The sequence below is a fragment of the Myotis yumanensis genome, unplaced genomic scaffold (assembly GCF_028538775.1).
Source record: "Myotis yumanensis isolate MYYU_CA2020_CCGP unplaced genomic scaffold, mMyoYum1.0.hap1 SCAF_16, whole genome shotgun sequence".
In the NCBI taxonomy this organism is placed as follows: domain Eukaryota; kingdom Metazoa; phylum Chordata; class Mammalia; order Chiroptera; family Vespertilionidae; genus Myotis; species Myotis yumanensis.
In genome coordinates, this window is record NW_027223767.1 from 44,189,258 (window position 1) to 44,216,350 (window position 27,093).

General features: G+C 58.3%; 1 protein-coding gene across 11 annotated transcripts; it reads left to right on the forward strand.

The window, feature by feature from the left end:
- Positions 1-549: 549 nt before the first annotated feature.
- Positions 550-27,017, forward strand: LOC138993689 (protein AF-17). Of its 11 annotated transcripts, none has more exons than XM_070392983.1 (22): positions 550-1,001; positions 2,191-2,270; positions 2,741-2,795; positions 3,036-3,145; positions 3,930-4,033; positions 4,291-4,384; positions 6,799-6,969; positions 7,636-7,734; positions 10,438-10,657; positions 11,317-11,931; positions 12,354-12,535; positions 12,793-12,901; positions 14,392-14,458; positions 14,635-14,780; positions 15,269-15,466; positions 15,570-15,658; positions 16,753-17,102; positions 17,499-17,589; positions 18,493-18,852; positions 24,259-24,294; positions 24,811-24,930; positions 26,607-27,017. In XM_070392983.1, the coding sequence occupies exons 1-22, from the start codon at positions 893-895 to the stop codon at positions 26,784-26,786; spliced, it is 3,585 nt and encodes a 1,194-aa protein (XP_070249084.1). In that variant the 5' UTR covers positions 550-892; the 3' UTR covers positions 26,787-27,017. The 11 variants fall into 11 exon arrangements, with proteins under 11 accessions (XP_070249084.1, XP_070249086.1, XP_070249087.1 ...); XM_070392985.1 differs by having other exon boundaries at positions 14,647-14,780; XM_070392986.1 differs by having other exon boundaries at positions 10,438-10,576.
- The last annotated feature ends 76 nt before the right edge of the window (positions 27,018-27,093 follow it).

Sequence of the window (27,093 nt, forward strand, 5' to 3'; positions counted from 1 at the left end):
ATAGTAAGCGTTCAATAAATACTTGCTAAATGAACAAATGTACGCGTGTTGGAGCGTTTACCCTACAGAATGGCCTCCGCGGAAAGGGCGCAAGAGCGGCCATCCGAAGAGCCTCAGACCCGGAGGGGCGAGCGACTCCCAGCGCCCCTTCCCCTGCTCTCCACCCCTCATGTCCTTGGGGTTGAGGAACGGCCGAAGAGCTGGGCGGGGGAGTCTGGAGACTCGGACCCGGAGCCGAGACCGAAAGACGGGCAGAGGGAGGGCTCGGGAGCGCCGAGTGAGAAGTACAGGAAGGAAAAGAAAGAGGGAAGAGGAGCGCGGAGCCAGCGAGCGAAAAGCTCCCTACCAAGCCGGGCTTTGTTCCCTGAACCTAAGACTTTACCCGGCGGCGGGCGACGGGCGGCGGGCGGGCCGGGAGCGAGCAGGCGGAGGCGCGCGGCCATGGCTGCCGCGGCCGGGCAGGGGGGCCGGGAGGGCGGCGCGTGAGCGGGCGGCGCGGGGCGGGCGCCCGCGATGTGCCACTCGGCGCCTCCCCCGCCGGGCCCGGGCTGCTCGGCGGCTGGGCGGCCCTCGTAGCTGGGCGCGCGGCGCGGAGGGGGCGAACCCGGCGCGCGACTCTCATTGTTGGGGGGCGGGGGGGCCCGTCGGGGCATGAGGGCGAGAGCACGGCGGGGGGGGGCGGCCAGACCGAGCGAGCGAGGAGGAGGAGGAGGAGGAGGAGGACGCCGAGGAGGAGGAAGGAGGAGGCAAAGAAAAGAAGCGGCGGCGGCGGCGGCGGAGGAGGAGGAGGGAGCGAGGAGGCGCGCGGCCCCCCGCTCCCTCCCTCCCCCCCTGACCCCCGACCCCCGCCGGCCGGCCCCCCGCCCCAGCCCCGGAGGGAGCTCATGGGAGTATGAAGGAGATGGTAGGAGGCTGCTGCGTATGTTCGGACGAGAGGGGCTGGGCCGAGAACCCGCTGGTCTACTGTGATGGGCACGCGTGCAGCGTGGCTGTCCACCAAGGTACAGGGGTGGCCCGCGGGGGGCGGCGGGACCCCGGGGGCGGCGCGCGCAGGGCGCCCTCGGCCGCGCCCTCCGGAGACCTCCCGGGGCTCGGGCGCCCCTCCCCCACCCCACCTGAAGGGAAGGGAGGCGTCGGGGGGCTCCCCCCGCCCTGTCCTGGAGGACCGGGTCAGGCATTGTTTTCTCGCCTATTGTTCCAGTCCCGCGCCCCCCACCCCAAGTTGAGGGAGTTTGGAGACAGTCGGGGGCAGCGAGCACACTCCCCGCGCCCGGAACCGCCGGTGTCCGGGCTGTTGCGGGAATGTTTACCTACGAGGTGTCCCCTCCTGTCGGGTTATTTTGGTCCCGGCTCCCGGAGGGAGAGGTCAAGGGGGAGTCACCCCCCCTCCCGCTTCCGGATGCTGGGAGGAGCGTATGGGGAAGGGAGGAGAAGGGTCCCAGGGGAGAGGGGACTCCTAAAATCCTCCCGGGAAGCGCTTCGGAAAGGAGAGGTGGTGCAAGGGGCCGGGATCGACAGGAGGGAGGTTTGGAGTTTCCCCCAGCAGCACATGGTTCGGGAGTTAACTCCTTGAGGAATCTTGCCGAGGGCGCAGGCTGGCATCTCCCGCCCGCCTGGCACGGCGGCGGCCCCCCTCCTTCCCGGGACAGCCCTAAGGCTGTCGCTGTCGGCTCTTGCCGCCGCTCTCCGAGGTTACCTGCACTGCACCTACCCCCAGCCTTGACTTTTGACCTGCCCTGTTATAGTGAGGCAGAAGATGAGGTCCCTGGACCCCCAACTTTTCGCCTCTTCCTTTACTGGCCCTTTAAGACACCCCCCCCCTCCCCCCTTAACAACACAAACGTGTTCGCCTATGGTAATGTTGTCCCTCTAGTTTTCTCTATTCCGGGTGATCTCCAGCAGAAACTGGGAAACAGGTCCAGAAAGGAGGGTCTTCTAGACTAGAGTTTAAGGTCAAGGACTCAGACTTCCTGCCCCTACTTGGAGTGCTCGGTTCTGTGGTTGAAGGCTGTCCTGTGGGCTGTTGGGCGTCCTCTGTGGTCCTGCTGGCTAGTTGGTGACCCCCAGACAGAGGAGCAGCCCCCCCTACTGGAACTGGCTGTAGTCCTTTAGAGTCACCCCTCCCCCCCTTACTCTGGGAAAAGCCACTGATGACAAATTTGCTCCATGACTCTCCTCCCCCACCCCCAGCTTGCTATGGCATCGTCCAGGTGCCCACAGGACCCTGGTTCTGCCGGAAATGCGAATCTCAGGAGCGAGCAGCCAGGGTGGTGAGTTGGAGACTCCCCTCCCCCCTCCCACCCATACACCTGAGCATCTCCCCTGCTTACGCTAGGGAACTCCGAGCATGAGACTGGGGTGGGACTGTCACACCGGACTTCCTGTTTCCTGCACACCTATCGCCTACCCCATCTCGCCCTCAGCTCATTGCTCACTCTGCCCCGCCTCAGGCAAGGGGCCCTTTATTTTTGTTTGCTTGCTTGTTTGAACTTTTTATTATGGAAAGTTTCCAACCTGTACCAAAGCAGCAGGAATAGTCTAAGGAACCCTATGTTCCCAACACCCACCGTCAACAGTTACCAGCTCATGGCCAATCCTGTTTGCTCTAGACCCTGACTCATTCCCCCCTAGACAGCTGATCATTTCCTCCCGGGGCCCTCTGCGCTTGGAGGCAGGTCAGCAGGTCCCCACCCCTTTTGAAAAGGCCCTCCTCAATCCCTGTGCCTCCTTGCATTGGCAGAGGTGTGAGCTGTGCCCACACAAAGACGGGGCATTGAAGAGGACTGACAATGGAGGTGAGGGGGGGCCCCGGAGCTCCAGGGCTCATCTGCTGAGGTCAGCAAGGCCCCCTGAGCAGGGTCTGGGAAGGCAGGGGGGCAGACACGTGTGTCTGTGTATGGGGGGTGCTGGATTTCCCTTTCCTGGCTGGCACTGGAATCTGATGGGAAGGCCATGGAGGAGGGGGCTGCCTGCAGTGTGGGGCTGTGAGGGTCTGGGTCTGGGACTTGCCTGAGGCCTGCCCCCCACTGCCCCAGGTTGGGCCCACGTGGTGTGTGCCCTCTACATCCCTGAGGTGCAGTTTGCCAACGTGCTCACCATGGAGCCCATCGTGCTGCAGTATGTGCCTCATGATCGCTTCAACAAGGTCAGCGGCCCCTCCGTGCCCTCCTGCTAGTCCCCTCCCTAGCTGGGTCCCTCCACCTCTCTCTTCATCCCCTGTAACTTGATTCTGTCCAACAGACACTTTCAGGGAACTCAGGAAGTGAGTAGGCACCTTTCAGTCATACTCTGGAACTCAAGCCCTGCCAGGGGGTAGACCTTAGCAAGCAGTCACCGAGCGCTGACTGGGTGTCAAATCCGGGGCAAGGTACCACCAGGCACGCAGTGTTCAGTACCGATCAAAACAGAGGCGCTCCCTCCCCCGTGAAACCCACACTCTTGTGTGGGAAGACTGTAAACATCAATAAACAGGCAAATAACATAAATGCAGTTTGTGATGAGTGCTGTGAAGAAAACAAGGTACTGAAATAAAGAATACCTCGTCGGGGGCTTTAATAAAGTGCTAAAGGAAAGAGACACTGAGGCTAAGACCAGGAGGCAGCCTGGCGGAGAGTGGGGGGTGTTCCGGGTTCAAGTCAGAGGCGAGAATAAGCTGCCCAGTGAGCAAGGCAGACGCAGGCCCCAAGGACTGTGCTCAGTCCCATGGCTATGCACATTACATTAAGTCCTATTTAAAGTTCAGGTCCTCGGCCACTTTTCAAGTGCCCATGTGGTTCATGGCTACTGTGTCGGACAGTGCAGCATAGAACATTTCCATCATCACAGAAAGTTCTGCCGGATAGCACTAACCTAGGGTACCGGGGAAAGGATGGAATTGAGGGGTCCCGTAGGTGGGAGGGAGGAGGGGACGAGTGCGCTGTGTCCTGCAGACATGTTACATCTGCGAGGAGCAGGGCCGCGAGAGCAAGGCGGCCTCGGGAGCCTGCATGACCTGTAACCGCCATGGATGTCGACAAGCTTTCCATGTCACCTGGTGAGACCCCTCCCTGCCCCTCGCCTCCCACTCCGGGGTTCTCTGGGATCCCCGGCCAGCTGTAGCAACCCCCCTCCGAGGTTTGCCATGGATGGCCACCCCCTGGGCTGGTCCTAGCTGCTGTCTCTTTGGTGATCATGGCAGTGCTTCCCTTGGATGGCCTTGGCTTTGCCCCAGTGGGGGTCCAGGAGGGTAGAAGGTCAGAGGCTGGTCAGGTTTGTGGCCACACCCTTCTCAGGCTGACCTCTCTCTGTTAGCGCCCAAATGGCAGGCCTGCTGTGTGAGGAAGAGGTGCTGGAGGTTGACAATGTCAAGTACTGCGGCTACTGCAAATACCACTTCAGCAAGATGGTGAGTCTCGTCTGCCAGGGCATGAATGGGTCAATCAGCCACGGTTTAGAGGGTGTGGGCTCTGGGCCAAGCTGGTGCCTGCTGCTGAGAAGACAGAGATGGAAGGAACCCGTCCCTGCCCTTGAGGAACTCTTCATTGAACGAAGAGTAAATTGAAGTAGAGCCTGAGGGGTGTGAATCAGAGTTAAAACCTAGCAGTCCGTGTGGAAGACAGAGCTCTCCTGTTAGTCTGGGAGGCTTCAAAGAAGAGGTAGCACAGAAGCTAACAGGCGGGAACAATAAGAGCCGACATGTGGGGGTGGGGGCTTACTGCGCCCCGGCCTCTGTACTAAGTTCTTTACATGTATTATTTTGTATGATCCTTCCAACGACCCTAAGAAATAGATGCACTGTATTTTCCCATTTTACAGATGAGTAAACTAAGGCCCACTGAGGTTATGTAACTTACCTTACAGCATGTATGGGGTCAAACAGACAGTCTGATTTGAAACTGGTATGGGCCATGTCCTGAGAGGAGAAAGAAGTTTGTGAGCAGCAGAACAGGGAGTTTGGTGAGGACAGAGCAGGAGATAAGGCAAAAAAAAAATCTCAGGCAGGGCCAGAGCTGGGCTTCAGGGAGCCACGGAGAGGCTAGAGAAGGGGCACTATCTCATGTTTATTGGAAAGACCTGTGTGTTCCAGAAGCTGTGGGTGTCCTGGAGAGGTAGGCTGTGGCCAGATTAGAATTGCAGCTTGGACCTCACCCCCAGGCCACAGGCTTGTCCGGCTGCTTGTAAGCGGGAGGGTAACATGATCAGATTTGTTTGTTCGGGAAGATTACCCCGGCAGGCACGGGGAAGCTGGATCCAAAGGGCTGAGGCTGGCGGCTAGGGGACAGCTGCACAAGGGGTGGGGGTGGGGGGGGGATGGAGGGATGAGGCTGGGCTCTAGAACATTTCTAGGTAGACTTGCCTCTGTGTGGGGGCAGCTGAGGAGGAGTTGAGGGTGGCAGATAAGATCCAGGCCCTCAGTGCTGGGTGGATGGGCTTGAGCACCTGGGCTGTTATGAACGGGCGTGTGTAGGGTTAGCATCTGCCCTGGTCTACCCCAGACAGTCCCGGTTTGTGCCTATTGCCCTGGTGTAATCATTAATAGTTCCCACTTTAAATTTCAACCGTGTCCTGATTTGGATCATAAGTTACGTGGTCACCTTGGTCTCAGGGTTTGATGATGACTTAGGACAAGGTAGGGAGGTCGGTTTGGTTTATAGGAGGTGCCAAGTGGGAATGTTTAGGTTTGGTGGCTGTCAGACACACCGGGCAGGGTGGCAGTGCCAATCCCAGGTGTATAAGGCTGGGGCTGGAATTCCCAGGTGCCTATCAGGGTAGGGAGGGTCAAGGTGTGGAGGGAACCATGAATGGGAGAGTCTTAAGAGCTTGGCATGGTAGTAAGATCAGTGCCCGGGGGAGCGATTGGGTCAGACGAGGTCTGAATTAGTCCTTGGGTTTGGCAATTGGGAGGCAGTGGGTGACCTTAGAGGGAGCAGCTGCAAGTCAGGGACAGGCGAAGCCATCACACTGGGCCTGGGGCATCTGTTATAGTGAAGGAAGGAAGGAGCAGGCCCTGGCTGGGGGGTGGGGGGGCAGCATGAGGGTCATTTGGGCTTTTGCTGTGGATGCTGACTTCCCCCTTCTTCAGGGTAGCAGTTCTGGGACAGAAGGAACCACTGTGTTTGGTGGAGGGGGAAGGGCTAAGAACAAGGGAGAAGGGAGAAGGGCTGATGGCCGGGGTGAAGTGTCTGGAGGGAAGGATGGGGTGTGGAGTGTAGAGGAGCAGGGGTTCCCACAAGGGTCCCCCATACATCCTCTACCCCAGGAAAGGAGGCTGAGATGGGCCAAGAGGACACTGGAAAGAGGTGGGTGGAGAGCAAGCACCTGGGCCCCAGTCCTACCTCCAGCATGCCTTGCTGTAGCCTGGCCTCTTCTGGGCCTCTTCTGGGCCTCCGTTGTTAGATCTGTGCACTGGACACGCTGGGAAAGCTCTAAGGCAGCGGTTCTCAACCTGTGGGTCGTGGCCCCTTTGGGGGTCGAACGACCCTTTCACAGGGGTCGCCTAAGACCATCAGAAAACACATATATAATTACATATTGTGGTTGTGATTAATCACTGTGCTTTAATTATGTTCAATTTGTAACAATGAAATTGGGGGTCACCACAACACGAGGAACTGTATGAAAGGGTCGCGGCGTTAGGAAGGTTGAGAACCACTGCTCTAAGGAGTGCCCTTCGTTGAGCAGAGCATCGTTGAGAACACAAGGTCCTCCTAGGGACGGGCAGGCCAGGGCAAGGGGCCCCCAGGGTCACTTGACCTTCAGGAACCTTTTTCCAAGCTAATGAGAGGAGAGTTTGGCAACTCCTCTCAATTCTCTCCCCAGAAGACTTCCCGGCACACCAGTGGGGGAGGCGGAGCAGCAGCGGCAGCAGGAGGAGGCAGCGGCACAGGGGGCGGTGGCAGTGGCTTCATCGCTGGCCGGAGAAGCCGGTCAGCCTCCCCATCCACCCAGCAGGAGAAGCACCCTTCCCACCACGAGAGGGCACAGAAGAAGGTAAAAGTCTTCTCCCTCTACCTGTCCTGCCACATTCACAAACTCAGACCTCTTTCAAGAAGCCCCCACAAGGTGCCCCACGGCCAAGGAGCCTGCCCCCTTCACTCCTCGGAGGCCAGGGAGGGGGCTGCGGAAGTGACCCGTGTGGATCACAGAGGGCGAGGTGAGGGCCTGGCTTCCCTGGGGCCCTCGTGTTTGTGTGGTTCTTCCAGTGGCCTCCCCATGACACGGCAGTGTCTCGACAGCCCCCAGTACATGGCCCTGCACACATGTCCACAGTCTAGCCTTGTGTCGGCCCAGTTTGTAAGTGTGCATGCCTGCGTCCCCTCGTGCCTCCTGTCACAGTGGGCCTGGCTCCCATCCCTCTGCACAGCTCTGTGTCCCTGCTGGACACCCTTGCAGGTGCGTGCTCCTGTGTGTGGTGCTCTGTGTCACACGTGATCATGGGACAGGCTATTTTTAGCAGGCAGAATGGACGAGGGGCTGTTGGCTCTCAGAGGAACCTGCCTGAGCCACTCGTGTCCAGCCAAAGTCCCCCAGTCCCACCAGAGGGGGAGGTGACATCCACAAAGCCCATCCCGGGGAGGGGTCCACTGTCCGCATGCACATGTCATCTTCACCCCAAATGCCCCCAACACCAATATCTGCTCTCCTGTCCTTCCCCAGAGTCGGAAGGACAAGGAACGCCTTAAACAGAAGCACAAGAAGCGGCCTGACTCACCCTCCAGCATCCTCACCCCACCCGTGGTCCCCACTGCTGACAAGGTACTGCTGCCCACAGCCCAGAGGGATGGCCACAGCAGCGGGAGGGAGGCAGGGTGTGAGGGGTCAGGGTGAGCCAGGGACCTGGGCACCCCCACAACTTCAGGTTAATGTGCCTCTGCTCCCCACCTCAACCCCCTCTACTCCTCAGCCCCACCAACCATTTACCATCAGGAGGGTAGGGGTGGGTGGGGAGCACCATCCTACCTGCTGGCTGCCAGATGTTCACATCTGCCTCTGTCCAGACACTGAGCCTCAGCACGGGCTCTTGTCTGTGGATACACACTCGGTTTTCCAATTCTCCAAGCTCTGGAGCCTGTTCTCCAGAGATAGGTAGAGAGGACCCCATCTCTCTCAGCCCCCTCCCCCTGCACCTCTTCTCCCTGTCGGGAAGACGCCCACAGCCTGTGACCTGACCAAAATCCTACTCTGTGCATGCTGGAGGGACTGAAAGTGTAGCCCTTGGCAGGTCCCTGACAACACCCCGAAACCCCACCCCCCTCATCTCACCTTCCAGGGCGGGGCATGGTATGTCAGGCCTGTCTCCAGAAACAGGCAACATCAGGATAAGCAAATAGCAGGCCCTTCCCCCGAGGCCAGGGCGTCCCTAATCCAAGCCAGAGCAGCCCTCTCTGCCCCTCCTGCCAGCCTGCCCTCCCCAGGGAAGGTGAAAGGGGCCTGGAGAAACTGCTTCCTCCTGTGGCCAGTATTGCTCCATCCACTCCCACTGCCTGAGGAGGTTGGCAGAGCTCTGGGCATCTTATTAGCAGGAGGCTCAGGTATCAGGTTTCTAGGGGGATGTTGCTGTGGCAACTACCCCAGTAACCCTCTCCCTGCCCTGCTTTCCAGGACTCACCTGGAGCAGCTTGTCGTCTCTGCCCTGTGCCCTTTTCCCTGGGGCCTGCAGACAGGTAGAGAGAGAGGGCAGAGACCTGGGAGTAGCCCCCAGTGGCTGGGTAGTCCCTTGGACATGTTGGAGGACTCTGCTCATCCCCTCCACCCGCCCCAGCATTGCCGCTGCCCCTCCCCCCACCCCCTCTCCTCCCTTGCTCTCAGAACCACATCTGGCTCCCTTCAGAACTCCAGCTGTTGAAAAGAACAAAGAAGAAGAGACAAGGGCTCCCCCCAGGGAGGGCAGCACAGGGTGGCTCTCGTTCCCCCATCCATCCTTCCTCTGGCATTGTTGGCTTAGCAGAGGTTTACGAATATCTGGTCTCCACCAGGAGGAGAAACGCCACCCCTGGCAGTAACACAACGCTGTAACTCAGCCCCCACATGCCAGCCTCTCTCCTAGAACGGGGATCTGCAGGGTATACAGGGATTCCCTTGTTTAATCCTCAAAATAGTCCAATTTTATTAACCCCATTTCATAAATAAAGAAACTGAGGTACAGAGAGGTTAAGTAATTTGCCTCGAAGTGCACAGCTAGGTAGTGGTGGAGTCAAGATTTGAACGCATGCAGTCTGACTTGAAGGCCGGTACTCTTAACCACCACAGTGAGTCTCTGCAGTATATTCCTAGCAGCCACAGCCATCAGAATCATCATTATTGACCCCGCAGTATGTACTAGTATCTGGCATTATGTTCCTCATAACTCTCCAAACAGGCATAATTAGCCCCATAAGGACACTGAAGCTCAGAGAGGTGGAGAGACCATGCAACATAAACAAGGCAGTCAATGCAGGGCCCATCCTCCTCCCACCCCTGCCCTGCCCCCCTCAGAGAGGTTGCGGGGGGAGGGGGGGGCAGAAATAGGGACAGTGTATTTCACTATAGGGTGGCAACTATTGGCGTGGCTGCCGTGGGTACACAGTGCCCTGGAAATAAGAGGACGGGTGGCTTATTCCACCCCAGGAGTCCAGGGTGGCTTCATGGAAGAGGGGACTTCCAAGCTGGATTTTGAAGGAGGGGAAGTTTTCCAGGAAGAGTAGTAGGCTCTCCTGGCAGAGGGCTCCGCACTGTAAGCTCAGGTTGTCTAGGAAAGGCACAGAGTGGCCAGGGAGTAGGGTGTCAGCCAGGTGGCGGCAGCTTGGGGAGACCAAGGAGGGAATGGTGGTGACTGGAGGGCCCATAGGTGCAGCCGGGCCCTCAGCGCTTCCCAACACAAGCCCAGCAAGTATTTCTTTTTTTTTTTTTTTTTTTTTTAAATATATTTTATTGATTTTTTACAGAGAGGAAGGAAGAGGGAGAGAGAGATAGAAACATCAATGATAAGAGAGAATAATCGACCAGCTGCCTCCTGCACATCTCCTACTGGGGATGTGCCCGCAACCAACGCACATGCCCCTGACCGGAATCGAACCCGGGACCCTTCAGTCCGCAGGCCGACGCTCTATCCACTGAGCCAAACCGGTTTTGGCCAGCAAGTATTTCTTGAATGAATGAATGAATGAATGAGCAAACGAATGAGTATATTAGTACAGACTCTGAAACTGTTTTCATCTCCTATCGGAGGTGAAGGACAGACAGCTTCTTGGGTTCAGAATGCTCAGCTCTCCTCACACCCAGAAGTTCCACTGCTGCTTCCCCATCTTCCTGGTCTAGGGACTCCCGGCACCATCTCTCTACCCGGAATCCTTCTTGAAGCTAATTGTGGACTCTCCCACTAAAGCCCAGGTCCTGCGTGCTCCTGCTCCACTCCCAAGTCAGGGTAAACCCAGGCCCCGGCAGTTGGTCTCAAGCCTTCCTCTCTCCTCCCTTCTTTAGGCCTCCTCCTCAGCTTCCTCCTCCTCCCACCATGAGGCCAGCACTCAGGAGACCTCTGAGAGCAACAGGGACTCAAAGGGGAAAAAGTCTTCCAGCCATAGCCTGAGTCACAAGGGGAAGAAGCTGAGCAGTGGGAAAGGTGTGAGCAGTTTCACCTCCGCCTCCTCCTCCTCTTCCTCCTCCTCTTCTTCCTCCTCTGGGGGGCCCTTCCAGCCTGCAGGTGAGTGTGGGCAGGTGAGCCTCCTGGAGGAGGCTGGGAATGGGACAGCCTTTGGCCCTGAGCTTCTGTAGCAAGGGCCTTTGCATATTAGTTTGCATCTCATTTTTTTGTATTTTTTTTTTAATCCTCACCCGAGGACATTTTTCCCATTGATTTTTAGAGAGAGTGGAAGGGAGGGGGAGAGACAGAGAGAGAAAAACATCAATGTGAGAGAGGCACATGGATTGGTTGCCTCCCGCACGGACCCCCCACCACCGGCGCTGGGGATCAAGCTGCAACTGAGGCACATGTCTGGAATCGAACCCGGACCCTTTAGTCCATACTCTGACACTCTATCCACTGACCCAAACTGGCTAGGGCTCTCATTTGCTTCTTAGATTGGTTCAGGTTAAAGATGGGGGATCCCCACCAAATTATACTTCTCCAAACCCTTCCCTCAACCCTTCCCTTTTGAGCTGGAACTCTCCTCTCCTCCCACTTTATGGTAAGTGGGGGAGGGAGGGCACTCATCCTGGACACACAGATAGTGGCAGAGCTGGGACAGGACACCCGGCTTCCCCATCCCCAGGACACCAGAGCTCTCCCACTAGTGCATATTGGGAGTGGGAGGCAGTGAGGGATCTGGGATGCAGCTGTAATTCTGTTTTCCTTCTGTGCAGTTTCGTCCTTGCAGAGCTCCCCTGACTTCTCCGCCTTCCCCAAGCTGGAGCAGCCAGAGGAGGACAAGTACTCCAAGCCCGCAGCCTCCACCCCTTCAGCTCCCCCCTCTCCCTCAGCTCCTGAGCCCCCCAAGACTGACCTCTTTGAGCAGAAGGTGGTCTTCTCTAGCTTTGGGCCCATCATGCGCTTCTCCACCACCACCCCCAGCTCAGGCCGGGCCCGGGCCCCATCCCCTGGAGACTATAAGTCTCCTCACCTCTCAGGGTCTGGGACCTCAGCAGGCACCCACAAGCGGATGCCCACCCTGAGTGCTGCCCCTGCGCCCGCTGAAGAGACCCCTGAGACAGGCGTGAAGGAGAAGAAGCACAAAGCCAGCAAGAGGAGCCGACATGGGCCGGGCCGTCCCAAGGGCAGCCGGAATGAGGAGGGTGTTGGGGCCCCAGCTGCTCCCCCACTGCCTGGTGCCCAACTGGCTGGCTTTACCGCCACGGCTGCCTCACCCTTCTCAGGAGGTTCCCTGGTCAGCTCCGGCCTGGGCGGTCTGGCCTCCCGCACCTTTGGGCCTTCCGGAAGCCTGCCCAGCCTGAGCCTGGAGTCCCCCCTGCTAGGGGCAGGTCAGTGACCCTGGGGGATGGTGGGCATTGAGGGCCCAGCCCGTCTAGTGATGGAACAGAGGGATAAGCACGTAGTTAGAAGGGAATGTGATAGAAACTGCTCCGAAGGACGGAGATGCAGGATGGAAGTGACAGTCACCTCTGAGACACTCCTCCACACCCACCCTCTGCATGGTTGTGGCAGGAGATGGTGTTGGCTTGTCAGTAGGACATAAACAGTTTGGTTGGGATATTAGAATAGCTGGGAATTCCCCAGGCCTGGTCAGGCAGTCCAATAAGTAGTCATGTCGAGCAGACACCACCCAGGCCACAAGGGACATCTGTGCACGGAGGAGGTTAGACTGGTGCCAGGTCCAGGGAATGTTCTCCTTGGGGAGGGGCTTGGTGACTCTCTGCTTCCCTCTGTGTCCTTGTACCCGTAGGCATCTACACCAGTAATAAGGACCCCATCTCCCACGGTGGTGGAATGCTGCGGGCTGTCTGCAGCACCCCCCTCTCTTCCAGCCTGCTGGGGCCCCCTGGCACCTCTGCCTTGCCCCGCCTCAGCCGCTCCCCATTCACCAGCACCCTCCCCTCCTCTTCTGCTTCTATCTCCACCACTCAGGTGAGGACTTACCCCTGGGCTCCTCCATCCCTGGGCAGGGGGGCGGGTGCGGGGCCGGGAGGGGGTAGGGGGAACAGGTTGCTAAAGACCCCAGCCCTCCATGGGAACTTGAGATATTGGGCTTGATCCCCAGAACGTCTCCCGGTCTCTGGCCCTCTCTCCTCCCCAGCACACCCGGTCCCCTCCACCCCGTAAGCACAGCCCTGCCCTAGATCTGAGACTAACCACCAGGCTGGACTCTACCTCCTTTCCCTCAGGTGTTTTCTCTGGCTGGCTCTACTTTCAGCCTCCCTTCTACCCACATCTTTGGAACCCCCATGGGTGTCGTTAACCCCCTCCTTACCCAAGCCGAGAGCAGCCACACAGGTATGTGAGTCTCTGACCCCATCCCCCCTTCTTCCCAAAGGTCTGAGGGGCACCCATCACCTGCATGTCTCCCCCCCCCCAAAAAAAAAAGATGGGAGGGCTTCCTGGCTGCCCCCTCCCTCTAGCCATTGCCCACTTTGCTAAAAATACTTTCACACACAACAAACCAGGGTACACTTTCAGGTTAAAACCTGCTGAGGGGTTGGGACAGGACAGGAAAGAGTTACTGCTCCATCTCATGGGAGAAGGGCAGAGAGATGAACGCTCAAGGCAGTGGAAGTTGGGAAACTCTGGGCCCCTGACTCTGACACCCCCCCCCCCTCTTCTCTTAGCTCCCAGCTGGCCTCATAGTGAGTCTTTGGGATCAGCTGGCCTCATAGGGAACCTTTGGGATCAGCTGGCCTCATAGTGAGTCTTTGGGATCAGCTGGCCTCATAGGGAGCCTTTGGGATCAGCTGGCCTCATAGTGAGTCTTTGGGATCGGCTGGCCTCATAGTGAGTCTTTGGGATCAGCTGGCCTCATAGGGAACCTTTGGGATCAGCTGGCCTCATAGTGAGTCTTTGGGATCAGCTGGCCTCATAGGGAGCCTTTGGGATCAGCTGGCCTCATAGTGAGTCTTTGGGATCAGCTGGCCTCATAGGGAACCTTTGGGATCAGCTGGCCTCATAGTGAGTCTTTGGGATCAGCTGGCCTCATAGTGAGTCTTTGGGATCAGAGGTTACTGCGATCCCACCAGCTGGGCAACCTGCCCTCCGGGTGTGTAGGAGTTAAAGGGGCGGGCCACAGGCGCCCCACCCTCTCCCTTGAGAGTCAACCCAGCTCCGGAGAGCTGATTGGTGCAGACACACCACCTGGCCAGCCAGGGGGCGGGGCCTACCACCCCGCCACCAGTTCAGGTAGGCCTTCTTAAAGAGACCTGACCCAGAATTAAAGACGTGACACGGTAGGGTGGCACACCCCTCCCCCTTAACCAATAGGAATTCTGTGTCCCAACCAAGGGTTTTGCCACCTAATTTGTGAGTTTATGAATATAAAAAGTCCTACAAAACCTAACAGATACAATTACTAAGGGCTTCCTGCATGCAGCCTAACACTTCACATTTATTTGCCATATTTGTAAACCTCATGACAATCACTTCCGAGGTTAGTTGCAAGCCCAAGTTCACAGAGCAGGTATCAGGTCCACGTTCGACCCAGAGCTGTCTAGACCCAAAATCTCTACAGCACTAAGCTTCCAGGGAAGAGGTGTGAGAGCAGCCGGGCAGAGGGGGTCTTTCTGCCGAGAAGGGAAGAGACGGGTCCATGGCTTTCCCTCCCACGGGCCGCTTCCAGGCCAGGGCTCCCAGCGCCTTCAGAGCTGGAACTGGGTGGGGAGTCCCGGGGAGGGGTCTGCTGTCAGGTGCCAGATCCCATGCCCACTTCCCCGCGGGGACCGAGCGGCCGGCTACACCCTTTCCCCGCTGACCCCCGCCTCCCTTCTCCTTCCCAGAGCCAGACCTGGAGGACTGCAGCTTCCGGTGTCGGGGGACCTCCCCTCAGGAGAGTCTGTCTTCCATGTGAGGGCGGGGGCGGGGCTGGAGGGGCACCCCGGGAGGAGGGGCACCCCGAGAGGAGGGAGGGGAGCGGGCACCAGGAGAGGGGGGTTCAGACGCGGATGACGGGAACCCCTGGGGAGGGGAGGGGAGACCGGAGCGGGAGGTAAGCCTGAGCCCGGTGTCCCCTTCTGACCCAGGTCCCCCATCAGCAGCCTCCCCGCCCTCTTCGACCAGACGGCGTCCGCACCCTGTGGGGGCGGCCAGTTAGACCCAGCGGCCCCCGGGACGACCAACATGGAGCAGCTGTTGGAAAAGCAGGGCGACGGCGAGGCCGGCGTCAACAGTGAGGAGGGGGCTCAGGGCTGGGACACCTGCCCCAGGACCCCCAGATCCGGTCACCCCTCTCCCCGAAGTTCCCAAACGTCCTTCAGGTTCTGCCCCCAGACCCTGCCCAGCCCTAACTCTTGCCAACCTCAGCCTCACCTTCAGCCCCTTCTCGGCCCTGCTCCCGGCGCCACAGCCTCGGCACCCGCCTTCGTCCCTCCCGGGCTCCTGGCCACTCCCTATGAGCCCCGAGTGCCCGCCCGCCCCTCGCCTCCCAACCACAGGGCCTCGAACCGAGCCTCAGGTCCCGCCTGCGGGCCTCACACCTGCGGTTCCCCAGGTCCCGCCTCTCCGAGCTCACCTGAGCCCCTCTCTAGCCCACGCCTTCCTTTCTCGGTCCGGTTCCGATTCCCTCCGCCAGGCCCCGCCCCGCCCCGCCCCCGACCCTCTGGCCCCGCCCCGGCCCTCTGGCCCCGCCCCCTCAGGCGCTCGGTCCTCTCTCCGCAGTCGTGGAGATGCTGAAGGCGCTGCACGCGCTGCAGAAGGAGAACCAACGGCTCCAGGAGCAGATCCTGAGCCTGACGGCCAAGAAGGAGCGGCTGCAGGTTCTCAACGTGCAGCTCTCTGTGCCCTTCCCCGCCCTGCCTGCCGTCCTGCCCGCCGCCAATGGCCCTGTCGCTGGGCCCTATGGCCTGCCTCCCCAGGGTAAGGGGGCGCACCCAGCCCGCGAGTGGGGGCCTGTGCCGGGCGGCAGGCACCAGCTCCGATTCCAGGCCTGACCGCCTTCCCTGATCCCCCCACCCCTCAGCCGGCAGCAGCGATTCCTTGAGCACCAGCAAGAGCCCTCCCGGGAAGAACAGTCTGGGCCTGGACAACTCGCTGTCCACGTCTTCGGAGGTGGGCACCGGTGGACACCCGGAAGGGCCGGGGAGGGGAGGCGCAAGGGCCTCCTGGTCCCACCTCCACCCTGCAGCCATTGGAGGTTGAACAATGGAGTGATTGGCAGAGCAATGAGTTGATTGATCCTTTCATTCCTTCATTAGATAAGTCATAATTACGAGGTTTCTACTTAATGCCAGGCACTGGCAACGCAATTAGTGAGCAAAACGGACGCGGTCCTGCTCCTGAAGATAGGCTACATCCAAGAAAACAGTCCATAATTACAAGCCGGGGAAAGATGCTAAAATGGAAATGATTTGAGGGCTGTGAGGAAGAATGGGGCTGGGATTCTTCTATAGACCTACGGTGGGCAGGGAGGCCTCTGTGAGGAGGGTTTGTGACGGGTTCATTACAGTGCCTCCCACAAAGAATTCCTGTGTGATTGGGTGGTTGGGGAAGCAGGGACTCGTTGTGTTGTGATTATTGAAATCAAGCAAACTAGTTTCTTGTTCTCTCTGCCACTTACTGTGTGACTTGGGCAGTAATAATCACCATAATAACTAATATTAACTGCATATATGCCCTTTGTCATGTCCGGGGCTGAGATTTTTAAAGCACCGGTTTGTTTCGTCTTCTCTGTGGGATAGGTGCTCATGGAATAGGTACTACTGTTACCCCCATGTTATGAATGAGTAAACTGAGGCAGAGAAGCCCCCCGAACCATTGAAATGGGGACGTAGGGTTTGAACTGAGCCTGTCACCCTAGCTGTCTACAAAGTTACTTAGTCTAAGACTGTAGAGGGAAGACGAGATAGTGCAGGACCCCGAGTCTGGCTTACTAGATCCTCACCACCGTCATTGATGTTTAGTATTAAACAAGGATGGTGGGTGCTGGCCCCCAGGCAGTGGTCCGTAAACATGATTTGTGAAGACATTTAGGATTCTTAGCCTTAACCCCTGGGCCTTGCTTCTTCCTCCTGGGTGGCTCTGCCTGGGGGTGAGGTGGGGGTGGCTGTGCTCTCTCAGGATGTTGGTGGGTGCTGGGCTGGGGGCCAGAAATGTCACGCTGGCCCCCTGCCCCTCTGACCCCTCCCTTCCCCCTCCCTCCCCAGGACCCACACTCAGGCTGCCCGAGCCGCAGCAGCTCGTCGCTGTCCTTCCACAGCACGCCCCCACCGCTGCCCCTGCTCCAGCAGAGCCCTGCCACCCTGCCCCTGGCCCTGCCTGGGGCCCCTGCCCCGCTCCCAGCCCAGCCACAGAATGGGCTGGGCCGAGCACCTGGGGCAGCGGGGCTGGGGGCTATGCCCATGGCTGAGGGGCTGTTGGGGGGGCTGGCGGGCAGCGGGGCCCTGCCCCTCAATGGGCTCCTGGGGGGGTTGAATGGGGCTGCTGCCCCCAACCCTGCAGGCTTGAGCCAGGCTGGTGGGGCCCCCGCGCTGCAGCTGCCAGGTTGTCTCAACAGGTGAGGGAAAGCTTAGCCTGGGGAAGGGAATGGGGAGGCTGGCTACGGGAGGGACTCCCCCAAACACCCACGGTCCCCCAAAGGGGAAAGTGTCCTCCAACCACACAGAATTTAGTCACCTCTTGGCCCCAGGTACTCCCTAGATGTGAGTGCCCTTCGGATGGCAACTTTCTAGGACAAAGCTGTCTCTTTCTTGTACCCCAATCTAGGTTTTCCTTCTGGGGAAGTTCCATCTAACTTACCTCCCGCTGTACTCTCTGAGCTGTCTATCTCTCTCTAGTCTAAAGTCGCACATCCCTGCCTCTCTCCACCTGGGTCTGAGGGAGCCTGGGAACTCGTGGGAGGAGGTGTTTCCCTGTCCCTTCCCATGGTCTGTGTTTTGTCCCCCTGCCTCAGCCTAACGGAGCAGCAGAGACACCTCCTGCAGCAACAAGAGCAGCAGCTCCAGCAGCTCCAGCAGCTCCTCGCCTCCCCACAGCTGACCCCGGTAAGGCCCTCCTTTCCCAGGCCCTTCCCCCACCCCCCTACCCCAGCTCTGCTAGAGGGGCCCATGGCAGAGGGTCTGGGGAGGGAGAACAGCTCCCGGCTGGGCTGACAGTGCACCTGTGGGACAGGAGCATCCTCTATGAGAGCAGGTCTAGAGGGTGGCAGGTCCTCAGTTACTGAGCATTTCCAATCCCAGCCCCAAGGATCTTCAGGGGGAACAGAGTGTGTGTGGAGAGGGGGCTGAGCAGGTGGCACCCCTCAACCAGAGCAGCCCCTTTTGGGTCTGCCTTGTATGTTGGGCTCTGCCAAGGTTTCCTTTCAAAAAGGAGGGAGCTGGAACTATATAAACAATAGTCATTTTCACATAAAGAAACATTAGAAAGAGACACAAGAAACCAATTCAACTGGGTATAAGGGCCAGATGGGAACGGGTAGGAGCAAGATTTCCTAAGGTAAACCAGGATATATTGTTTTGGTTTTCAGAATACTTGAAAATGCTTTGCATTCTCAAAGCAAAAATCAATGAATCTTACATTTAAGAAGGCAAACAAAAAAGAGGGGGAGTTGAACACTATTGACCTAGTTTAATGTTTCTCAAGTTGGGGTCGTACCACCCCTGGGAGCATTTGTTGTTGTCGTAGTGACTGAGGAACTGGCTTGAGCGGGGCGGGGCCCGGGATGTTGAACACCCTGTGGTTGGCCAGTAGTGCCCCACTTGACCAACGCTGACGCTGTGCAACCACTTTCTTGTCCAGATGGGGAGACTGAGGCCCAGAGTGGGGAGTTAGAGACAAGAGAACCTTGACCATCTCCTGCCTCCACTGTGAGGGGATGGGGCCTGGGCCTAGCAGGGCAAGTTGGCCTCGGGAACCACTGGCCAATGAGCGGTCTGGCCTGCTTGCAGGAACACCAGACCGTTGTCTACCAGATGATCCAGCAGATCCAGCAGAAGCGGGAGCTGCAGCGGCTACAGATGGCCGGGGGCTCTCAGCTACCCATGGCCAGCCTGCTGGCAGGAAGCTCTGCCCCCCTGCTGTCTGCGGGCACTCCTGGCCTGCTGCCCGCAGCATCTGCCCCACCCCTGCTGCCCGCAGGAGCCCTGGTGGCTCCCTCCCTCGGCAACAACACAAGTCTCATGGCCGCAGCAGCTGCCGCCGCCGCAGCAGTAGCAGCAGCAGGCGGCCCTCCAGTCCTGACGGCTCAGACCAACCCCTTCCTCAGCCTGTCGGGGGCGGACAGCAGCGGCAGTGGCCCCAAAGGAGGGGTGAGTAAGGGGGCTGGGGCTGTCCTGTCTTCCTGCTCTGGGATAGGAAGGTCCATCATCAGGTGCATCATAAGGAGGAGGAGGAAGTGACCCCTAGGTCAGCAAAGCACCCTGCTCCAGACCCCAGGGCCTCTGCAGGCACATGGGTTCCCTCCTGCAGATCCAAGAAAGATGCGCTCTGAGCATGCGCTAATAGTGAAAGGACCAATTACGAAGCAGCATTCCTCTGGGAGGACCAATTAGAAAAGGCCATTTCCTCTCTCAGTAGAAAGAGATGATGCTCTGAGTGGGCCTTTCTGGAAATGCCCACTTATGCCACTCTGCGGGCATAAAGACAGCATGGGTGCTGGCTTAGGCTGGAGCATGCCCGCCTAGCCAGGCACCCTTGTGCAGAGCACACTCCCCTGCTCCCCCCCCACGTTGTTGACTTTGATGTATACCCATCAGAGCCCAGGTCAGGAACTTGAGCTGGGCTCCCTCACTGCACCTTTCAAAAGCTTTCTTAACCCAAAGAGCTGTTCTCAGCTGGGTGTTAGGACCAGACACCTCCCAAACCCCCAGCCTCCCTTCCTCTCTTTCCAGACCGCTGACAAAGGAGCCTCAGCCAACCAGGAAAAAGGCTAAATCCATCCACACCCCTCCTGACCCCCAAAGTGGAGGGGGCAATCCTGGCTTGAGGGGGTCCTAGCCTGGAGCAGGCACCTGCGCCCAGATCCTGGAGAGTCCCAGCCCAGAGCACATGCTGAGACCTGGGGAGTGTGGGGTGCGCCTGGTGCTGAGGACTGAGACCGGGAGGGGAGCTCCTTCTCTCTGGCCCCTTTCTCCTCTGCAGAGACCCTTTGTGAGGGGCTCAGAGGGAGGTCGGGCTCCAAGCTGACCTAGGAGCCCCTCTCAGCAAACGTGTTGAGGTCCTCCAGGGAGCACAGTGGGCCACGGCATAAGTGGGGGGTTGGTTGGACCCACCACATAAAATGGATCAGCACTTGATGGGACAGGTCCTGGGCCTGCCCCTGCGCAGAAATCTGTTAAGGAAGAAGGGGTGGCCCTACTGGACCTGCAGTTTCTTCCCAACTTGGGCAGATGGCAGGAGGGATCCCTTAGACTGTTTCTCACCTGTCTTCTTCCCCTGCCCCCCCCCCCCGCCCCCCAACAAGGGTCACAAGCTGAGCTTGTAAAAGCCCACAGACTAGGAGGCTGAGGAAGGGGGCAGGACGGCCTCAAACTCAGCCCAAGCCTCCCCACCTCTGGGGGAAGCCCAATGATGGGTTGGGGAGCGGAGGCCCAGCCCCCTGGGTGCCCTGCCCCTTTTTGCACTATTGGATATTGGATTTAGGAGTGCCGAGGGTGGGGAGATGGAGTTAGCTGCGTGTGCGTGTGCGTGTGCGTGTGTGTGTGTATGTACACGTGTGTACGTCTGTCTCCCTTGACCTGGGGCAGCCGAGGACAGGGATAGGAGCAGTGCTCAGAAGGGGGGCTCCCAGCTCTTGTTTGCACCCTCACCAACTTTGGTCCCTTTCTGGGGCATGCGTGGTTAACAAAAATCAGAACAGTACTCCAATACTGGAGAGTAACTGGGGGCTGAGGGCTTTGAATCAGGGTGAATCCTGCCTTCCCTTCCCCAGATCCCTCATGGTCTTAGTGCGCCCTCAGAGCTCCCCTTCCTCCACTATAGTTGGTCCTGCTTCCCTGGCACAAGGGGAGCCCCAGGGATGGGGGGACAGAGCAAGGGAGGGTCAAGTGCCACTTCCTTTTGTGAAGACCCCCCTCCCAGAACTAGCCAGCCTACTTCCTGCACCAGACCGCCACCTCCACCAACCAGGGGAGACTTACGCTTAAGCTGACCTACAACTGTCCCTTCACCCACCAGCTCTTTCCCCTCGGGGTATAGTGGGCAACGCTTAGATTCTCACCTGCCCAGAGCCTTTGGTGGCAAAGGCCTAGGAGCCAGTGGGACAGCCAGGAGAGGGGCAAGGTTGAAGCCTGTGTCTGTTTCAGTTGCACTGGGGTTGGAGCCAGGAGAAGGCATTTCCAGCTTTCCCTGATGCTCCTGTCTTGTCAGTCTCTTTGCATGTGTGGATGTGTGTGTGTGTATGTGTGTGTGTGTGTGTGTGTGTGTTCCTGTTTGGGTTTTTGTTGTTGGTTTTTTTTTTTTTTAATAAAGAAAAGAAGATGTGTATATTTTTGGCAATGACAGAAACGTAGTGCAGATATATTTTTGCCTGTGCTGCTCAACTGGTTTTTTTCTGATACTGAAAATAATATTAATATTACTGTTGATAAGACTTTGTAATATGTTAGGGAGCTGATAATGGAGGGGGTGGGTGGGAATCCTTCCAAGGCAATTTCTTAGGCCCTTGCCAGGGCTTGGGGGGGGGAGGGGTGGCAGTTGTGATGACCTCAGAAATACTCACTTTTTATTAATGCTAAATATCAGGAAGAAATGATAGAATTCAGCATTGTATTAATCTTCATCTGTTAAGCTATCTAACTCCCTGCCCCCAAAATCACTGAGAAGAAAAACAACTTTTTCAGAGATTCTTAGAAGAGTTGTTCATTCACACCCACGCCCTTGCCGAAGGCCAGCCCACTGAGAGCTGAAGTCCACTTCTGTTCTGGATGGCGAGGGATAAATCCCCGAAGGCTGTTGTGGGGGAGAGAGGTCCCATGATTTAGTGCACTGGAACCAGACCTCCTCCTCCCTCCCCCACCCGGAGTCTGGGGTTCTCACCTCCCAGAGTCTGTTTTCCAGCTTTCCCCAGGCGGGCGCAGCAGTGGGTAGTCAGGTTAGGTTTGAAGATGGGACCTGGGCTGGGTATGGACTGGTGCTGTCCCCCCACTGGGGATGGGAAGGGGCCGGAGAGAGGTAGTACCTTTTCATTGTTTAGGGAACTTTATCATAAGAAAGGCCTAGAGATCTTCAGGAAGGAGCAGGGTCCCAGTGTGTGTGTGGGGGATGGTTATACTGACCTAACCTCAGTCCTCTTTCCAGGGAATTTGGATGGGGAGTGGGAAGGGATGCAGATTTGTAGAGCACTCTGTCTAGGGGGGCTGGGGGGGGGGCGGGAAGGATGTGGTTTGCAGGGCGGAAGTGGAGTTTGAAAATGCATGCAGGAGCTTGTGTGTCATCACCCTCAGCGTGGAGATGCGAGTGGGGTGTGCATGCAGAGCCGCTGTCTGGCCTCGGGGTCACAACTGGCGCATGAGTGTCAGGACTGGAAGGGACCTGTCTTTAGGGGTCCTTGGAGCCAGATGCTCTCTTCAAAGGTGATACCTCCAAGCCCAGGAGGGGCAGGGGCTCTGGCAGAGCCAGGACCAGCCCTCAGGACACTGGCCTCCTGGTCCTCCCATCTCCCCCTCCACTGCACCACCTCCACCTGGCTTCCTGGCTGTCCTTGTGTATGTGATGTACGTGTGAGTGCAGGGCTGTGCCGGGGGTGGGGGTGGGGGGGGACGGGGTTATCTGTGTAGCACTGACTGTCCTAGCTCAGAGCTGATGGATCCTCTCCACGGACAATGACACTTTAAACGTTGCTTTTAAAAAGACTTTCCTGTGTGCGAGTTTTTTCCCTCGGGCTCATGGGTCTACTGTCCCTCCAGGTGCCCTTACCTTGAGGCTGATGAGAGCGCCCCAGCCTTTCCTGTTCTGAGTTCCTGGGAAGTACTCCTAGGAAGAGCCCAGACACGTGAGGGGCCAGCTCTGAGGAAGGGCGATCTTCTCCACACCTCTCTTTCCCAAGCTAGAAATGCAGACAAGTTTTCAAAGGCACAGCCTCTTCCTGCCAGCTTCCAGCATCTTCCTTGGTGTGCGGTAGGCCAGTCAGGGGTAGGCAGCTTCCTCCCATTCTCCTTTATCCCAGCTTACTTTCCTGGGGAGAAGTGTCTGGTGGGATTTAAGTCACTTCAGTTGGGAAGCTGGGATCCAGCACCCTGACCCCCTACGGTCACACCCACCAGACTACAAGTGTCTAGTCTAGCTCCTGACCACTCCGACTTGATCTACTGAGAAGTTGGGGACTGAGGGGCTCCTTCATTGCCCTTTGTTTGCTTCCTCCAGCCCAAGGTGGGACTTAGGTGGCAGGACCTGAGACTCCAACCTTGACCTCCCCCACCCCCATTCCATCCCAGCCTGTCTCAGCGTAGCAGACCCTTCCTAGGGGAGCAGGAAGGGGAAGCCATGGTTTGCAAACCCAGGGCTCCTTTTTCATTCTTTCTAAAACCTCCTTTATATTCTCACCCCAAAAGGCAACCCCCCCCCCTCCCCCCGCACACCCGCCACCTCCAAGCCTGGAATTGTGCATAACCTGGATCTTGTATCTTTGTATAACGGATGTTATTTGTACGAAGGGCAGTTCGTAAACAGCACTTGTTCTTTTAATAAAAGAATGTTTTACAAAAAAACCCAAAATCAACCCTCCAAAGAGACCCTGCTTTGTCTGGCTTTACTGAAGGGAAAGGGAGGTGGCCTGCCAACTGTGGGAGCCTTGGGGGGGGGGGGGGGGTTGGCATGTCTAGTACAGTCTTCAAGCACTAGAATAGTTCACCAGAATGCACAGCATCAAGGCTGCACCGCGAACACTCACATACCTGCGCCCACCCACGAGGATGTGGTGCGTAGGCCGGGCTGGTGGAATCTTAAAAACAAGCTCCCTAGGTGTGCCCGCCCCGCTCCTAGAAACACTGCCAGGCTCTGCAGGAGAAACGGCTCCCGGGCGGGTACGGCCCCCGCCCGCGGGTGGGGTGGGGTGGGGGTGGGGTGGGAGCGCACGTGGGGAAACGAGAGGCGGTGCTCCGCGGCTCACCCGCAGACTTGCGGGTACCAAAGGGGGCGCGGGGAGGGGGCCCGCGGAGGCTGCCGGACGGGCCTCGGCTTGGCCCCCGCGGTTGGGGCGGTACCGGACCGCGCGGACCTCCGGCCCCACCCGCGCGGAATCCCGCGGCGTCTTCCGGCCGAGGCGGGGCCGGGCGGGCCGGAGGCGGGAGTGAGCGGAAAGGTGACCCGGAGCGGGGCGGAGCCCGAGCGGCGCGGCTGCGAGGCCCAGCATGGGTGGCGTGGGCGCGCTCCTGCGACCAGCGGCCTGGGTGAGCATCCCCGGCCCGGCGCCGCCCGGCCCTCCGCTCCGCGCCCGGTGCCCGCCCCCCCCCCAGCCCCGCCCGCCTGCCCGTCGGCTGCGCGGCCCCCCAAGTCCCCGCGTCGCCGCGCCGTGCAGCCTCCCGAGCGCCTGCCGCGGGCCAGCGCCTCTCCTTCCTGTCTTGTGACCCCATTCTCTTACCCTCGCATTTCTCCTCCACCCAGAAGCGGTCATCTCTTCCTTCCCAGCTGACTCCTCTCTGGACGCCCTCCGCTTTCCATTGACTTTATTTTTCTGTTTCCAAATCACGGTACTGTGATGACTGCGTGCCTTGCAGAAGCTGAACCAGAGGCGTGACATCTCCTCCTGGCTGGTAAGTGCCCCCCGTTTCCCCTTCTCTCTGCCCAGGTTCCCCAGGCCCCCCAGGTAGAGACCAGCGAAGGGAACCGGGAAGGGTCAGCCCTTCTTTCTAGACTCCAGCCTGCGGTTGTCTTGCCTGTAGCCACCTCCTGATGACTCAGGGGAGGCAGGCTGGACCAGAGGGCGCAGGGCAGGGAGCCAGCGATGCCTGATAAACCCAGCCCCAGGTGCCGTTGGCCGCTTAGGCTGGCAGGATCCCCGCCCTCCCCTCCCAGCACCAGGTGGAGCCAGGGTTTTGAGAGAAAGCAGCTGGGTCTCCAAACCTGCATGCCTATCTGGAGCTCAGGGTACTTAGTGTGTCTTGGGGGGGGGGGGGGGGTAGGCGGAGTGGGGGGGGCAGGAATGTCCTTGCTGGGTGTCATCCGAGGAAGCCTGCCACAAACCAGGCCAGTGAGACACCGGCCGCCATAGGACCAAAGTGCTTCCAGGACCTGGGCTGACCCCAAGCCCCTCATCTTCCCTGCCACAGGCCAAATGGTTCCCCAAAGCCCCAGCCAAGTCTGTGGTGGCCCTGAAAACACCCATCAAGGTGGAGCTAGTGGCAGGGAAAACCTACAGGTGGTGTGTGTGTGGCCGCAGCAAGAAGCAGGTGAGAGACCCTACCCCCTCCCATTGACATCCGACACCCCTGGCTGGGAAAGCAGGGTGTGTCTGAGAGCTCCCTCTCAAGAAAAAAAATAATCAGGCTGGCGCACCCATAGCCTTGAGCTCTGTCTATATCAACCCTTTGAGATGAGTCCGGAGATACAGAAACTCAGTCACACAGCCAGGCGGGTGGAACCCAGGGTTCTGGTTTCTGTGGTTTAAATCTACTTATTTTTATTTTAGATTTAAAAAATCTTTGTTGAAAGTATTTTTTTTAATATATTTTATTGATTTTTTACAGAGAGAAAGGGAGAGGGATAGAGAGCTAGAAACATCGATCAGCTGCCTCCTGCACACTCCCTACTGGGGATGTGCCCGCAACCAAGGTACATGCCCTTGACCGGAATCAAACCTGGGACCCTTCAGTCCACAGGCCGATGCTCTATCCACTGAGCCAAACCGGTCAGGGCTATTGTTGAAAGTATTGCATGTCCCATCCCCCCGCCCCCCCCCCCCCCCACACACATTGACCTCTTCAATGCCCCCCCCAACCCCCACCCCCGGGTTCTGGACTTTGCTTCTGGTGCTCCCTTCTCAGAGGCTCATGCCAGGGTCTGTTCGAAGCAGAGGGGCTTGCCTGTCTCTCTTCCTCTCTCCTTGCTCCTAAGAAGCATCTGGGCCAAAGGTTCCCAGCCTGGGACCCCATCGTTGGGAAGACTGCCAAGTTTCGCTGCCCCCCAGTCTCCTGAAAACCCTTCCCTTTCTGTTTATCTGACTTTCCTGGCTGCCGGCGGGCCGCAGCCTGGCTGCCTGCTCCCTTCTGCCCCAGGAGCCTTTCATCCCGCGGGAACCTGCTCCATCTTCTCAGCCTCCAGGGCCCCTTTCCTTCCTGTGCTGAGCTCTGAACTGTGTTTCTCCATCAGTGTGGCCTGGTGTCAGCAGCCCTGCATGGCCGCTGATTCGATTTGGAGCAGGTCCTCATGAGGGTGGAGCAGGGCTAAGGGAACTTCAGCTGGAGAGTGGCTGGCTTCCTCCAACCCCACCCTGACCCCAAAGTCAAGAGGGCCCACTGACAGCAAGTCGCAGCACCTCCATGGGCCTCGGTTGGTTTCCGTTACCCGGTTCTGCTCGAGCCCCTGCAGGGATGGACGATGGACGGGGAGTATATGCTGGCACCAGGCAGCCAGTTCACTACAGGACACCCCCTTCCTCCCTGGTACACTCACTCCCTATAATACGCCCTGTTGTTTCCTGGAGCCAAAATATTGATACCCCAGTCTGCCTTAAAGCCCTGTGATGCATGCAGGCTCTCTCCAACCCCGTTTTCACCAGGATGGGGAAAGAAATGAATTTCATGAGGCAGTGGAGACTGGGCCATTAAAAACAAAAAACTATTGGTGTAAAACCTAAGGCCCATTTCACCTTGGAAATTCTGTCCTTGTGCCCTGGAGACTAATGCTGTAATGGTTCAAACTTACTGACCACTTACTGTATGCAAAGTGCATAATAAATGATTATGATTTCCTTAGGACAACTCAACTCTTATCCTCACACTACAAATGAGAGGTAAACTAGTGTCACTCGAGAGCGGGAGCCCTAACCACTGTGCCCTGCTCCTCCCAGACCTGCTCACCCCACAGGTGGGGCCAGCGCTCTTAACTTCTCGCTTTCCCTCACCAGCCCTTCTGTGACGGCTCCCACTTCTTCCAACGCACTGGCCTCTCCCCACTCAAGTTCAAAGTCCAGGAGACCCGAATGGTGGCCCTATGTACCTGCAAGGCCACTCAGAAGCCCCCGTACTGCGATGGCACCCACAGGAGCGAGAGGGTGCAGAAGGCAGAAGTGGGCTCCCCACTCTGAGGGGCGGCTGCTCATCAGCCCCAGGCCTCTCTGACAGGCACCCCCTTTGTGGGGAAGGAAAGGGCGTGCCAAGCCAAGAAGTGATCATCCAGGGACCCCAGTACCCCGCTGGTTTATAAAGGACTTACTCCCATAGCCTGACGTCTCTAACCTGGGGCAGCCAGGAGCAGGTCCCTGGATTAGCACCTGCTGGTGGAAAAGGTGGCATTAAACAAGCCTGCCCATCCAGAATGGTATTCTTGTGGTCACTGGGGGGGCACGGGGCATACCCCCGCTCTGGCTCCTAACCCTGGTCTGGGGGCACCAG